The sequence below is a fragment of the Pezoporus wallicus genome, unplaced genomic scaffold (genome assembly GCF_028554395.1).
Source record: "Pezoporus wallicus isolate ANWC-B61680 ecotype Strahan unplaced genomic scaffold, APGP_CSIRO_Pwel_v1 contig_6899, whole genome shotgun sequence".
NCBI classification, from domain to species: domain Eukaryota; kingdom Metazoa; phylum Chordata; class Aves; order Psittaciformes; family Psittacidae; genus Pezoporus; species Pezoporus wallicus.
The window spans coordinates 2,528,572-2,544,117 of record NW_026638613.1 but is presented as its reverse complement, the minus strand read 5'-3'; the positions used below and the strand labels follow the sequence as shown (position 1 = coordinate 2,544,117).

The 15,546-nt window shown below is 46.2% G+C and overlaps 1 protein-coding gene across 8 annotated transcripts in view; it reads right to left on the bottom strand.

Moving 5' to 3' along the window:
- The window catches only part of TNIK (TRAF2 and NCK interacting kinase), a 161,823-nt gene that overhangs the window by 43,244 nt on the left and 103,033 nt on the right, over positions 1–15,546 (bottom strand). For all 8 annotated transcript variants that reach the window (XM_057411550.1, XM_057411556.1, XM_057411551.1 and 5 more), the window contains exons 8-12: positions 13,620–13,674; positions 12,737–12,815; positions 8,526–8,701; positions 6,914–6,980; positions 5,887–6,091 (exon numbers count right to left, since the gene is read on the bottom strand). In XM_057411550.1, the coding sequence (XP_057267533.1) occupies positions 5,887–6,091; positions 6,914–6,980; positions 8,526–8,701; positions 12,737–12,815; positions 13,620–13,674 (582 nt within the window). The remainder of the gene's footprint in view (positions 1–5,886; positions 6,092–6,913; positions 6,981–8,525; positions 8,702–12,736; positions 12,816–13,619; positions 13,675–15,546) is intronic.

Genomic DNA, 15,546 nt, shown 5'->3' with positions numbered 1-15,546 from the left:
AAACTATGACTTCTACATGCTTTCTAACCAAATTAAAACTAGAGAAATGTAAGCTTAGCACACACCTGTACTACAGGAGCTGCTGTAATGCAGCTCTTGGAAATGGGTGCAGCACTGCTACAGTGCTCCCATGTACCATATTACTGAGGAGGCTGTCATCTTAATCAAAATGCTCCTACAAGCTATACAACAACTGCATATGCAGAAGAAAATAACAACCACCATTTCAGATAACGTAAGTTTATCTATAATTAATTGCTGGATTTTATTTAATTTTGTCATTGCTTTATAAGAGCTTCCAGTAGACTGTCTGCTGCTGGTTAACGTATAAAGGAGCTGCAGCCATTTTTTATCCCCTGAACATCTGACTCTATAACTGCACTGAATAAAAACTCACATGCTAACAGCAAGATGCTTAGATTTGCCTTGTACCTTCCCTGTAAAGCTGTGACCTTCATTTTATACCTAGAAAGGAAAAAAATCCACAACATGGCAGAAAAATGAGGTTATATAATGCCTTCGCTGACTACATCTGCCCACTGCTGCCAAGGGGTCTACACAGAGATTCGTCTCCCAGGATCCCTAATGCTTCTGACTAAGAGATGTGTTATTCCTACAGCTCAGCTGAAGTTGGTGAACTGGTGCAGCAAGGCTCATTCTCTGTGCCAGCAACAAATGGAGGGCTTAATAGGTAACTATATATACGTCTAACATATGTATAAACAGGGAAAAATTAAAATATATTTAAGCCTATTCACACTTCTGCATTACAAAATTGTTTTCCTTAGTGCGATTTGATTTAGTGATATTTAATTCTCTAATTTGGGGGGCTCTGGCAGTTAGTTCTGGCACACATTTTGAATTCACGAGACTAACTTTCTGCATGAGGTGAAAAAAAGCTGCAACTCTAGCTCACAAAGATCCTGGTTTTCAGCCAGCTTCGGGATTTTCACTTCCACCGCAATTAAAGACAGCTACAAATCTACACCTCTCTGAGTGCCTGGAAGAAGATGCAGCCTTAAAGAAGGAAACTGGTCAGCTGCTGAAAAAGCAGACCCAAGTGTCAGACAGAAGCAAGGAAGCAAGCTAAGGATGGCAGCATGTCTTGGGGACAGCATAAAGTGCTTCAAGAGACCACCAGAAGACTTCCCCATTTGACTGTTTTATATATATGTTTGATGTTATTGCTGGATTTGCCTAGAAAGGCCCTAAAATGAGAGGTACTTTGTAAGAGTTTCAGAAATATCAAGATGACAGAAAAAATAGGATTCATTCATTTTGAGCTCTACTAGGCAAGGAACAGACATGGCAAGAGCTCTATTCTCAGCAGTATTTAAAAAAAAGATTGGAAAATAACAAAAAAACATCTACTGAAGGTCTGCACTGACAGAGGAACGGACGAATCACCCCAGTAACAGGCTTTTCCCCAGCTCTTTTACTGTGCACCTCCAGTACAAACTAACTCCAGGCATTTTTGAGCTTGGCATCTTCCTACGTCAATCCTTTTGGCGCTGCACTTGGGTCCAGTAAATGCACTCACTCAGCCTAGCCACCTTCACAGCATCTTGTAACAAGTCAGAGCTCTTTCTATAAGCACAGTAATATGCCTGGCAGTACTGAACAGGCTGAATTAGGAGCCCCAGAAGCCACCAGCTCCAAAAGTCTATTTATCCTGGATGCTCTAATGGGTTTTAAAGGTCAACTATATTTTGAAAATAGACTAACTTGAGTCTTCTACTCATATCTTCTCCCAAAGATCTGTTGGTATAGTGCTGCCTACTGGAGGCACACCCCATCTTAGTCAGGCCATAAAGTAGCATGGAAGAAACTTTGTTTTACTAACCAAAATAAATCCAGAGCCAAGAGTCAACAACTGAAGTCAGTGAAAAGCTAGCGTAAGAAAAAGTGGAAGCCAAAAGCCAACACTGGCTGCTGCTGAAGCCTTTAGGTGCTGCTATGATGGGTACAAGAGCGTGAGCAGTGCTGTTCTCTGGAGCAAAACTTGTGACATAGACGGGAGTGCGCTGGGTGCCTCCAGGCAGCAACATCAAACTCGGAGCAGCTGTGATGGTTACTGTTCAGTACCCTGTCTGGCTTCCAGATGCTTCCTGCCCCAAAGATCTAGGAAGAACAGACCAAACTATATCCACCACTGGCTGGCTGTGCTAGAAATAGTGGGGCAGCCTAGGGGTACAACACCCTTTCTGTGTCCCCAGGCAGAGGCAGCATCCCTTCCCAGGGCAGACACTGGGAGTCAGTGTCCTGATGCTCAAAGCTGCTTGTGCAGCTCCTCCAGCCCACTCCCTGCAGCAGTGATGAAACTCTGTTTGCTAATCTCCGCCTCTACTAGTTTTCTGGTTTTCCTACAGCAGCCCACGGCAGATACATGACACCCTGCAGCTGGCAAAGCCACAGCTGGCTGCACTGGGGAGTATCCATCGAACCTCTGCCACAACCCACTACATTTGCAACAGAAGGTCCGCACCTCTTCAAGGTCTCCTGCTTTAATCCTCACCATAGCAACTTGGCAGTTTCTTGCTCACCATGTAAACAGTGTCCAATAGGGAGGAGAGCTCATTTCACTTCGTAGCTGGAGATGCAGGTGAAGCTACACCCAGCTAGACAGATGGACACCTGAGAAGACACTGGGGCCACTGCAGCCGCCAGCATATGGCTGCCCACTCTGCCCTAATCCTGGCTGAGCCCATGGGGATGATCACATGGCTACAGAACTGATGGAAAGGGGCAGAGCAGTTGACATTATCTACCTGGACTTGTGCAAAGTGTTCGACACTGTCCCACACGACATCCTCGTCTCTAAATTGGACAGACATCAATTTGATGGATGGACCACTCGGTGGATAAAGAACTGGCTGGATGGCCGCACATGAACAGTTGTGGTCAATGGCTCAATGTCTGGCTGGAGACCAGTAACGAGCAGTGTCCCTCAGGGATTGGTGTTGGGACCGGTCTTGTTCAACATCTTTGTCACTGCCATGGACAGTGGGACTGAGTGCGCCCTCAGCAAGTTTGCCGATGACACCAAGCTGTGTGGTTCGGTTGATATGCTGGAGGGAAGGAATACCATCCAGAGGGACCTTGACATGCTTGTGAGGTGGGCTGATGCCAACCTCATGAAGTTTAACCATGCCAAGTGCAAGGTCCTACACCTGGGTTGGAGCAATCCCAGGCACAGCTACAGGTTGGGCAGAGAAGAGATTCAGAGCAGCCCTGAGGAGAAGGACTTGGGGGTGTTGGTCGATGAGAAAATGAACATGAGCTGACTTCAGTGTGCACTTGCAGCCCAGAAAGCCAACCGTATCCTGGGCTGCATCAAAAGGAGCGTGACCAGCAGGTCAAAGGAAGTGATCCTGCCCCTCTACTCTGCTTTTGTGAGACCTCACCTGGAGTATTGTGTGCAGTTCTGGTGTCCTCAACATAAAAACGACATGGAACTGTTGGAACAAGTCCAGAGAAGGGCCACGAGGATGATCAGGGGACTGGAGCACCTCCCATATGAAGACAGGCTGAGGAAGTTGGGGCTGTTCAGCCTGGAGAAGAGAAGGCTGCGTGGAGACCTCATAGCAGCCTTCCAGTATCTGAAGGGGGCCTACAAGGGTGCTGGAGAGGGACTCTTCATTAGGGACTGTAGTGATAGGACAAGGGGTAACAGGTTAAAACTTAAACAAGGGAAGTTTAGATTGGATATAAGGAAGAAGTTCTTTACTGTGAGGGTGGTAAGGCACTGGATGGGTTGCCCAAGGAAGTTGTGAATGCTCCATCCCTGGCAGGGTTCTGTGCCAGGTTGGACAGAGCCTTGGGTGACATGGTTTAGTGTGAGGTGTCCCTGCCCATCAAGGGAGTTGGAACTTAATGATCTTAAGGTCCTTTCCAACCCTAATTATTCTATGATTCTATGATCACACTGGTGGCCCATGCTGGGGAAAACAGAGGATGTCCCTTGGTTACAGACCCACTGTCTTTCCCCACTTCTCCAACATGGCAGGAGCATGAAAACTCTTTTCCAGCTTTACTCCAGAGGTATCTCCTTTTTAATTTAGGACTGAAAACTGTAAGGCAGCTGGGAAGCAGGCAATGGTTGAAGAACCATGGGGGACTATTAGAGGCACCAGAAACAGAGGCATTGATTTTAAATCCTGGCTATGATGGCATTAGCTTTTAATGACATGGGGGAAAGAAGAGGGGAAAGGGGCAGATCCCAGGGGAGCTGTGCACAGCCTGGCCTGTAAAGCAGCACCTCTGTAGCTCAGAGCACAGCTCACCAGCTTAGCAAGATTAGTCCTCCATTCAAAACCTGCCTGAGAAGCAGGAAAGAGATAGAACAATCTTCTTCATGTGAAGAGAATGTATTGATTCAGCATCAAGCATTGTATTCATTACAGGATTGCAGCTAATCTGGTGTCTGCTTTTATTCTGCTGTTGTTCTGATACTGTACCACTTGCAGCAAGCAGACTGGGACAAAGGCTTCCTTGCCACAGTCCTCAGATAAACATCCACTGGGGCAGAGGATTTTGGATATATCTCTGTGCAGATCCTGACCTCTCTCAAAGCAGCTCACCAGCTTTGGGAAGGGTGCAGGACACAAAGAAAGACTGACCTACAACGTACTGAGCATACGATGCTCTGCGCTCTGACATGACAGACCTACATGTTTACCAGACTGAAAAAATGCTTTGCCCGGACTTTCCTGTGCTGTTTTTCACCCTGGAGGGACTTAGAGGACCACCCTGAAGAGGGGCCACACCATTACCATCATCATCAGCTGCCTGAAATTCTTTCCTGTGTGTGCTCCTGGCCTGGGGGCATTACCCAGTGCAGAGAGAGTCAGGTTAAACATAACAGATACTCTGACTCCTGCAAATAAAGGGAGTGGCTGCTCTAATAGTTCATTTACTGCAAGTCCTTTTTTCAGACACAGTGGTGACCCCTTTGGAAAGCTAATTTAATTACCATTAACATATGAATCCTTCGATCAGACACTTGGGATGAGTTCAATGCAATGCAACAGGTGTCTTTATGTGAAACCTCATCAAAACCCCATAAGCAGGGGAAAAGCTCCCTTTTTTTGTTTTTTTTTTTTTGGTGGACTTCCCCAATCCAAGAAACAGGAGCTAAACCAGAAGCAAGTGCTTTCTACAGAGTACACAGCAAGGCTGAGCAGCCCAGGGACACCCAAAGTCAAATCCTGCAGCTGGATTTTAAATGGGATTTTAAATTTTCTGACTGATCACATTTGTAGCTAGTATGTTAAGACAAGGGTAGTGAAATCTTAATCCTTCGGGGCACATATGGATCATTGCACAAGTCAGGCAGGCATCTGCCCCTCCCCTGCAAGAGAAATTGTAATTAGCAGGGACTGGAAGGACTGAAGTTGAAATTAGGGACTAAAGGGGACATGAGTGGCACATGGATGTGGTAAAAGGGAGCTTTTCAGTTTCTCAACTGTAACAGTCCTCAGTAACAAATAACCATAATGAACTTGACAGATGCCTGGACCAGTTTTTGCCCACTTCAACTGAATACAGCTGTCACCTCAATAATGAGCTAACTCTACTCAGTAGTACCACGGATCCCTTTAAGTTTGGTATTTCTGGGGTTTATTTATCGCAAACCATCATTATTACCTTTGCAAGAATTGGTGACACTTCCCGTGGTGAGGAGTGGCTGGAGGTGGGTATGCAAAAAAGATGAGCAGGGGGCTTTGACCAGTCTAACAAAACATTTGGGGTTATGAGCTAGAAAGGTTAGGGCATGGTCATCTTAAACCAGGCTGAGAACAGTCACTTGGGACCTGCTACCAGAAATGATGCTGTTCCACCTGAAAACATCCTTTGCCAGCCCATTGCTTGGCTCTGGCCAGTTACCTCCTCCAGCCTTCGCCTCTGCTCCTTCTGCTCCTCAATCCGCTTCTGCCGCTCGGCCAGCAACTGCCGCTTGTGCTCCTCATTCTCTCGCTGCTGCTGTTCCAGCTGCTGCCGACGCAGCGCCTCTGACCGCTCCTTGTTAGCCAGCTGTAGCCTCAAGAAATCCCGTCTCAGTGTCGACTCCCCAGGCAGGTTTAGGATGGAGCTACATAGGAGAGAAGCATCAGAGAAGAACCCTTTCCGGCACCCTTAAACCTCTTGCCAGGGGGAGTTCTGCATGATTTTCCAATGTGCCCCCTCTCCCCTTCATTCTAACAGCATCTGAACACCTGACAGAACTTGGGCAGCAATGAATGGAGGGATGGGCGGACCACACATGTTGGGGGCAGAGCAGCATGGCTCACCAATAATTCATTTGCTAAAGGCTTCCTTTACATTAAGTTTCTAACCAAAGCTGCTTCTGCTTCAGTGACACACACTGAAGCCATTCACAAAGCACATTTAGCATGAATCATTGCCAGCTGTTAAAATATTACATTATCTCAGTGCAATAATGGAATAACTTGATACTCATTTACAATGGCCTGAAAATTTTCACCAAAGAAAGTTCCAGCCCTACCACGCCTGCAGCAGCTCTAGAAAAGTTTCATGGTGAAAAGTTATGCTGAAATAGGGAGTTACACTTGGATGTAAGAACTGCATTTTAAAAGAGTCTTCTTTAATTTCAACTCACTTTTTTTATATATCTGAATACTCACATTTCCATGACAGCACCACATTCTGCTGCAGATCCCACAGGTGATAGGGTACCTGGGTCTTTTTCCCCAGTTTTTGGATAGGGTGACCTAGAGCATCAGTTTATAGCCACATGCCATCCAGCAAAGGGAACATACTCTGTTCTGCCAGGAAACAGGACTCAGTATTCAAACTGTCCTTTTTCCATTTCTAGTTCCCGTCAGCCTGTAATCCAATCTGATTTTACAGAGTTACAGACACGTAAGGGCATAAATGAAATGCTGATTCTTACCTGGGCTCTCCAGAGTCATTTTCCTCCTCCTCCTCCTCACTTCCACTGTACTCGTACTCTGTCTCATCTAGGAACAGAATTGCTCATCAGTGTCTTTTGCTGGACTCACTTGTTTTTCCAGTGGTCGAAAACCCCAGAGCTCTATAGGCAGAACAGACAACTCTTCTTCTCACATGGCAAAGAATAGGCAGGATCATTTCTCTGCATCTTCTGTTTTTACGGAAGGCTGCAAGGCCAGGGAAGCAGAGGCAGCTTCCCTGGGTACTGGCACCTTGAATGCCTGTGCTGGAACCAGGGGAAGAGGGCTGCAGTCTTGGCTGGAGTGCCGCAGGCAGCACCAGCACAGTGGGCAATGGCCCCAGCAACCAAAGACACTCAGTGTAAAGACACGGGTGTGCATAAAATAAGAATTTATCTCCATATGACAGTGATGGACCCAGTTCTTCAGGAAGGTTCTTCAAAGGGAGGAGCACCACAAGCTATTGAAGCCACAGGCACTGGAAGGTGGGATTTAACTATGTCTCTGAAGGCACCAACTCCTCTCTCCCTAAACATAAGCTCTTCCTATGCGAATCCATGTATTTTCCAAGCAATGAAGACATCTATGTAAAAGCTCAACTTCAATGTTGTGCTACATACTGTGATTTCTATTGGGATACCACCTTTATCAGATGAAGAGAATTATAGTAAAAGAAAGGCTTGCATTTATCCAATTACTCTCCATCTCTAGGGTCCAACCTTCATTTGCCAGACTAAACACATTTAAAATACTTCACTGGGATCCCATTTTATTGTTTTGATTGTAGTGACATTTATTACAAGGGGCTGCAAGGTGTGCATGAAAAATTAATACCACTACCAACAAGAAGAGAAATAGCAACATTATTAATTTGTTGGATTCTACATATGAGCTTTCAAACTAAAACTCAGTTCACAGGCAGCTGAATACTTCAACACGTTCCTTTGGCTACCTGATCTTCATTCCAGAAGACTTTGATAGGGCCAGGAGAGTTCACTGGAAACATTCAGTTTACTAGGTTATTCCTAATCAATGGAATCACTTGGCATGAAATATATGAGCTGCTTAGCAGCTTCTCCCTCCCATGTGCCAGTACATAAATATGCAGATGTAAATTTTATACACATATTTTAATGAATCAAAGCTTAAATGTTCCATGTGCAAATTATCACCTGGACAAAAATGATACAATTTTTCATCAGAGGAAAAAAAAAATATTTAAAACCACTGATTAGTTCTAATGAGTCACCTGTAGGTTTTGTATGAACACTGACGGGTTTTGACAAGGGTATTTTCAATGACTGAGAGAAATTAAATCAAACAAAATAATGTGACCTCAAAGCAATCAGAAGCATGGTCACACAGAAGGACCACACCTACTTAACCAATCTGCAAACAAACTTAGCCATCTGCATAAGGGAAACTGGTACTGAGACCATGAAAAACCCAGTCCTCTTTGCCATTCTTCTACTGAAACGCTTTGCCTGCCTGGATATGGTTTGGTCTATGCTAGGGATCTCCAAACCTATGGCAGAGGTCAATGACTGCCCAGAGTACTGCTTCTCCACTTACTCTTCTCCCTTCTTCACTAACCTTTCTCGCCTCGCTTCTTCTTAGTCCTGTCAATGTGGTCCTTGAGCTGGATGCGGACCTGCCTTTCATTGGGCTGGTCTCGGATGAAAGGGTGCTTCATCAGCTGCTCTGTGGTTGGTCTCTGGCTATGATTCTTCACTAGGCAGCTCTCAATGAAGGACTGAAACTTTTTAGACCTGGACAAGTACAGAAAAGGAAGGTATGGAAAAAGCAGGTACATATATTGATTCTTGTATTAGAAAGTGAGAAACCTGCAGGTTATTTGAGAAGAATGTTTGGCTGTTACACAGTTCTGGCTCAGATACAGCAATCCAAAAGGATTCCCATGACCTCTCTTGATGCTTAGCACTGTCTCAAAGCTGCACCATCACATGTGCCCTCTTTCGCTTCATCCTCTCCTATTCTTCCCATGTATGCTCCTGTCTTTGCCTTCTTGCTGCAGACAGGAGAACCCACCATTCTGCTGAGTTTGGAGAAAGTTAGGAATGATCAGTACGACCAGTGAATTATCAAAGCCAGATGTCACCAACGGTGACCAGGAAAATGCAAGGAAGCATTCCTCCTCCCTTCCCTCTCATCTGTGAAACTGCAGGTAGAAACAAGACACGACACATAAAGATATAAATGCAATTCCTTAATGGATTGTTTCACATATTTTAAGGCCCCGGGTGGTGTTTCAAGAGATTTACCTTTCTGAAGCTGAGTGGGACTAGCTAGGTTGATTTTTTTTTTTTTTTGTATTGCCAGATTTAACCACCTAACATTACATGGCTTGTTAAAGCTCAGATGACCTCTGGACAATGCTCACTGCCTGCAGCTCTTCCCTGCACTCTCAGGGAGACTCAGCAGTTTTATTAACCCACCAGGTCCTGGGGAGCACCATGACCTGGTCTACCTGATCATGATCCATGCAAATGGACATGCTCTTTGAGCAGCACAGTTTGGGCAGAGGTGGGAATGTGGCTGTGGGTGATAGAGCCCAGCACCAGCTCACAGTCTGCCCTCCCACAAACAGTTACATTGAACCTCAGCTAAAACAATCTCAGCTACACCTTTAATAAACAGGTTTCTCTTAGTCTCAAGCGTTGCATACCCAAAGTTTTCCTGGAACTAATCTCACCACATTATAAACCCAAAAGAACAGGGATTTACAAGGAGGAAAGATGTTGACAGGCCACTACAGAATCATAGAATAGTTAGGGTTGGAAAGGACCTTAAGATCATATAGTTCCAACCCCCCTGCCGTGAGCAGGGACACCTTACACTAAATCATATCACCCAAGGCCTCGTCCAACCTGGTCTATACCTTATGTTGCTTTAGCAAATAGTGTAAATAAGTGTAAATTAATGCCAGAAGCCAACAGATACTACAGAACTGCATTAGAAGTAAAACAATAAGCTTTTGGGGATTTTATTTTTAAGCTGTCAGACTAAAAGTGATTCTCTTTTAAGTGCTAATCCATACAAATTGAGATGCAAAAATAAAATACACTACTTGATCCAATTAAATCCTCCCTCCAGCTTTATTAATGAGCAAATCTTCTTTCTGCACCTTGCCTCAAGAAACTGCATGTCTTGGTGAATCCAGAAGGGACAATCCATGTGATGCTCAAAAAAATATCTGCTTCCAAAATACGATTCTCCCCTGTTTGTGTGAAACAGGAGGGACTGCAGTCCTGGATGCGCGGTCCACAGCACTCACAAACACCGTCGAGGTGAAGTAACTAAAAAGTTATCCTCTAGTGACTGGTCTTCCCATCTCTTTGGGATGGGGGTCCCAGTGCCCTAAGACACTTTTGTATTCTTGAGCTGGCTGAGCAGCTATGGACAGGCACCAGCTCAGGCCTCTGGTTTTCCTGCAATCTTCCTCTTAAAAAAAGTGAGACTGTCCAGTGGCACAGCTCAGCCCTCACTGGAGCAGAAGACAAGGGCTTCTCCCCTGGCTCTGATCCAAGAGGACGTCATACCACGTCTCATCTCCTCCCCAGGCATAGGTCAGCCCACCTTCATGAAACATGTGCTTCTCCAGCTCTTGGGGTTTGTAAAGCTTAAATCAATGCTTGCAAAGTCTTTGTGGCTGCTTGGATGAGAAGCGCTATCACAGTGCAAATATCACCTCATTAACAAAGAGGGCTTGTCATCTCTTGTAAGGCAGGGCTACGGAGTGTTTATGGGAACGACATCGCTGAAGCCTAAGTTCATTTTCACTTGCTAAGCGCAGGAAGAAGAAAATAAAGCTTCGTTGCTGGCTGGCTTTAATTGGGAAAGAAAATTATACTGAAGGCTTTAATTTCACCACCTGGTGTACTTTTATGTGTTGCCGTGCACTAAAGCAAGGAGAAATTCAAGGTTCAAGTTGAACCTTTCTTCGTTTTGCTTTCCTCTTGTGATCTGTGCTTGTGCAAACCAGCCCACTGACTGCCAGAGAGCCACTGTGAAAGCCTACTCAAACATCTCGTCTTCTTGGGTTGGGCTTGTACAATGCCAGGACCCATCCTGGCTGTTCCCAGAATCTCCAGGTGAGAAATGAGTGTCCCACTAAAAATGCTGACAAAAATTGCTTTTAAGGAAAAGGTGGAGCTGGTGGAGCTTTGTCTGGATCCTTTGGAGCTTCCCACTGCAATAAAAGCTTGGAAGATGCATACAGGTTTGAGCTATGCTGGAGACCAGGGATCCCTGCTTGCTCATGGAGGGACCAGGTGAACACTACATTTCCCAGGTGATCCTGCTCTCAAAGCTCAACCCTGGCAAGTACAGAATACAGCACTGGATAGACCAGCTGACCCTGGGCAGACACCACCACTGTTCACCATCACGAGATGTGCACCTGAGACAGCCATCAGACATGCAAGGGGAAGGTAGTTGCCAAGAAACGCCTTGACTTGCACAAAGCACATCCTCGTATCTCAGGAGGGACTAAAATACAACTTCTACCTCAGCTCTGTTTTCACCTTAAGAAGGTGGGGAAACGTTCTGCTTAAAAACCACTATCTTCAGCTCCCCTCTGTCTGGAGGACGAGGAAGCCTTTGCTTCCACTTTTGTATGAAAAATAAACTGAAGTCTTACAATCTATTTTGTGCTTTAGCAGTGAGGATAATTAAGTAGGAGACTCGTGATGTGGCAAAAAAAAAACCCATATAAACTATTTTCTCAGCTGAACAATGGTAACCTCAAAAGGCTGTGCAAGGAGAGCGACACCCTCTGCAGAGCCAGCTGGGAAAGGTTCCTCTACTCCTGGTTTGGTAGTGCAGCAGTTGATGATCAGGCTGACAAAATTAAGATGCTCCCTGCCAAAGCCTGGGTCAGATTTTAGGGGTTGGTCTAAAACCCCAACACCATGCACCTGATGCAAAGGACTCCAAGCCCCTCTCACTCCCCTCCCACTCCCCTCCCACTCCCCTCCCAGCAACAAAATACCTGTTGCTGTGGCACCAAGTGTATTAAACACCTACCCATTTTCGTCTTTTTGTGTTGTTTCAGTAAGATAATAAGCTTATAATTTTAAAGAATAAGGTAAAACTTCCCTGTCAGCTCAGCCTATCTGGGAGCAAGGGGCAGTGCTGTCTCTCTAACATCTGGTACATCTTTCCTGACCAAATCACTGTTGAATCTGGGCAGGCAAACAGCACAAACCAAAGATGAGTGTTTTTAAGGACTCCAGCTCCATTGGTACAGAACATATAGTAACAAAACAACATCTGCTGGGCTTCAGGAATATTCTTCCTACAGGTTTTTGCTGGCATGCTCCCTGTATTTTTTCCTGCAGAATTTTAAAATAAGGCCCAAACTAAGTACAAATCACTGCATTCCTGGGTTTTTCAAGATAAACTATCCTTTTTTTTTGGCCTGGAATCATGTTTCCACTTGAAAACGGAACCTGCCTGGAAAGAAACAGGAGCCAAGCAAAGTGTCATCTAGTTTCAGGCTGCATGAATTGCCTTGGAAAAGCCAACTCTGTGCTGTGAAACTGCAGTGTTAAGAGATCATTCCTCTCTTCCTACTTAGGAAGCCCTCCATCCCATGGTTAGTGACTCCTTCAGACAAAATTGCCTCTCCTTAGGAGATCAAGACCCAAACCAGTGATGCTGGAGACTGTGAACCCCTGAAGCTATATAAATGCAAACACCAAGTCTCCAGCATGCCTGGGTTGCAGAAACAAGTTGCTCCAGAAAAGTCTGTACAGTCATTGGAGATTGAGAGAGAGACTCACCACTTTTTTGATTTCAACCTCGGGGCCGGGTTGCGAGGGATGAGGAAGAGAGCTCTCATGGGATGCATGTCACAGAGAGCTGCAATTTGCAAGAAGAGGAATTAAACATGGCACAGCATCTCACAGACCCCCCAGGTTTTCCAAAGAAAGGCTACACACTCAGATGGAAAGACCCCAGGTTTCCTCTGAAGCTACAAGACCCGCATGGCAGGAGGATTTACAGTGACAACCCCCTGTCCCCCCAGCAGCGTGCAGCTCAGGTGTGAGCTGATGTGTATCCCCAGCACCACTTGTCTCAGCAGCAGGGCTGGCTGGGGATGCCTGCGCTCCTGCAGTTGCGTGTCCTCAGTACCCTGCCAGGTACTGACAGCAACAGGCCCAGAGCATGGTACAGCTGCACCATGTGCCACTGTGCTCTGCTTTATTGACTTGCATTTACCGGCACACGAGGGCAGTCCCAGGGTAACACTGAAAAGCTGCACCAGTATGACCTGTACAGATGCACCATATGAACCCAGCGTGCCACTACCTGTATCACCATGGAGGGTGGTAGAACATCAGCTCTGAGGAGCAGTCTTTTACCTACTTCCTCTTCTACCTACAGACCTCAATCCCTTCTTCAGCTGTATTTTATTTGAGGAAACTGAGTCCCATAGCGCTCAAGTGATGTATCAGGGGTCATACACTTTGCTCACTGCTCATCCTATCCCCAGGGCCATACTTTGTTCCCATGGACCCTGCAAGCCCCACCTCAGGGAGCCCAGGTTGCTTGGGAAAACCTCTGCACGTAGTTTCTTGCACAGAATCAAATGATGGCTGGTGTTCACAACCCCAGCACATTACAGCCGAGGGTTAATTAAAGCAGATCAACGCATCTACTTACGGGGAGCGCCTTCCGCCATTTCAATGGCTGTTATCCCCAAAGACCACAAGTCACTCTGTAAGAGAAAGCAGAAGGACATGTGTGATGCAGGGAGCATCGTCATAGCAGTGGCCACCAGGTGAGGGGGGGAGTGTGGCTCTCCCCAGCCCAGGGGGCTCAGTCCTGTGAGCTGTATCTGTGTGTCCTCTGCAAGCCCCCACACCCACACCTTTTCTCATCATCTTGCCATGTGCTAGAGCTTTAGAAGATGTTCCCAACCCCTCTCTTTATCACAAAGATTTATTTAAAAATGCTCAAGGAATTTCCAAAGTAGGCCATGGTGACATTACTGTGGCACTGCTCCCAGCAGCTGACTGAGGGCACTGCCTAAGGTGATGCTTGATGACCTGAAAGTCCCCTGGTGGGGGTATTCTACCAAGCCCTGTGCACCAAAGAACAAACTCCCAGCTCCTGGGCAAGCTGGTGACAAAATACTCCTCAGTTTCACAGCCAGGGTAAGCAGTACCCTCAGCTGGTGGCTCCCTGTTTAAAGCTAGGTGATGCTCATCCATGGATTTGATACAGCTCCAAAGAAAACAGGCTTCCTGGAACAGACAAAACATGAAGAACCTCGAGATACCTCAGGGGCTCTTGAATCATGGACTCATTAAATGGAAGCCTGAAAAGCGGTGTTTCACCAGTGTGACACTTACGGACAAGTGCAAATAAACGGACACTTATCTACCCTGTTCCCAAGTCCTCTTCAGCCCACAAGGTTGGTTGAATCTCCCGAATGATCAGAGCAGAGAGAACACACCTGTCTAGAAATCTCTTTGATTTCATACTTGATTTCATTTCACTCCTCCTTCCACTTCCTCCCTTGCAAACAGGGACACTTAACTCCCTGACTGAGAGCAGTGGTGAGCTCCCCGGCAGTGCCTCCTTCCCACCCCACCATCACTAATGAGCTGCAGCTCTCCTCTAGATCTGGTAACAAGCCCCAAAGGATGGCCTGGCTCTCCTGGCAGCAGCGAGCCAGACACAGTACGTGCCCGGTAAGAGAAAATGAGCACCTTCCCTGGTGGCACTGCTGCAGCTTCATTTTTTGGCAGAAGGCAGCTAATTTGTTATTCTGGACATCATGTATAGGACTGCTAATGATTCACAACCCAGCACCCACTGCGCATTGGGAATAGGACCCAGTTTAATTTTTGTGCTTTCATCTCAAGCACAGCCTCCAACACATGCCCAGGGGGGTGGAGACACCTGATTGTGATGGGAAGCTGGCAACTGCAAGGGCAGAAGCTGGAGATGCACAGGGCACCAGAACAAGCCTGATGCAACACAGCTCCAGCTGATGTTGGACGGAGACCAGATAAATTCCAGTTAGCATATCAAAACCAGTAAATGTTGTAAATGTACATCTCGGGGTGTAAGGGACGGACATTGCCTTCCACCTTCCCTCCTGAACCTCCAGCTCTCACATCTTGCTCTCCCTTCACCCTGCTCTCTGTCACATCCCCACAGTCCTACTTCAGTTTTCTCCCTCTGACTCAAGAGCTGCCCTTTCCAAACCTCCTCAAGTCCCTAAACCTGCAACTGAGCAAGCAAATAACAGAAAAGTCGTTCTTCCCAGCACAGAGCCCCAGAAGCTCAGCCAGAGCTAAAAAAAGCCTCTAGGGACCACAAGCACCTTCTCACATACACCCTCTAGGAAAGACAACTCTGATTTTCAATCTCAAGGCACTTTTCCTCATTTTTAACTGAAGTTCTCACCTTACAAATGCTGTCCTTGTACACATCTTTGTACTTGATTAAAAATTCTCTCTCAAATACTATTTCCAGCCCTTTTACAGGACAGTCTCATCCATTCTTTGTTTCTGGTCAGCCAGGATTTCTGCTGCATACTTACTTATTGCAGTCTTTCCATATGATTCAGCACACATGA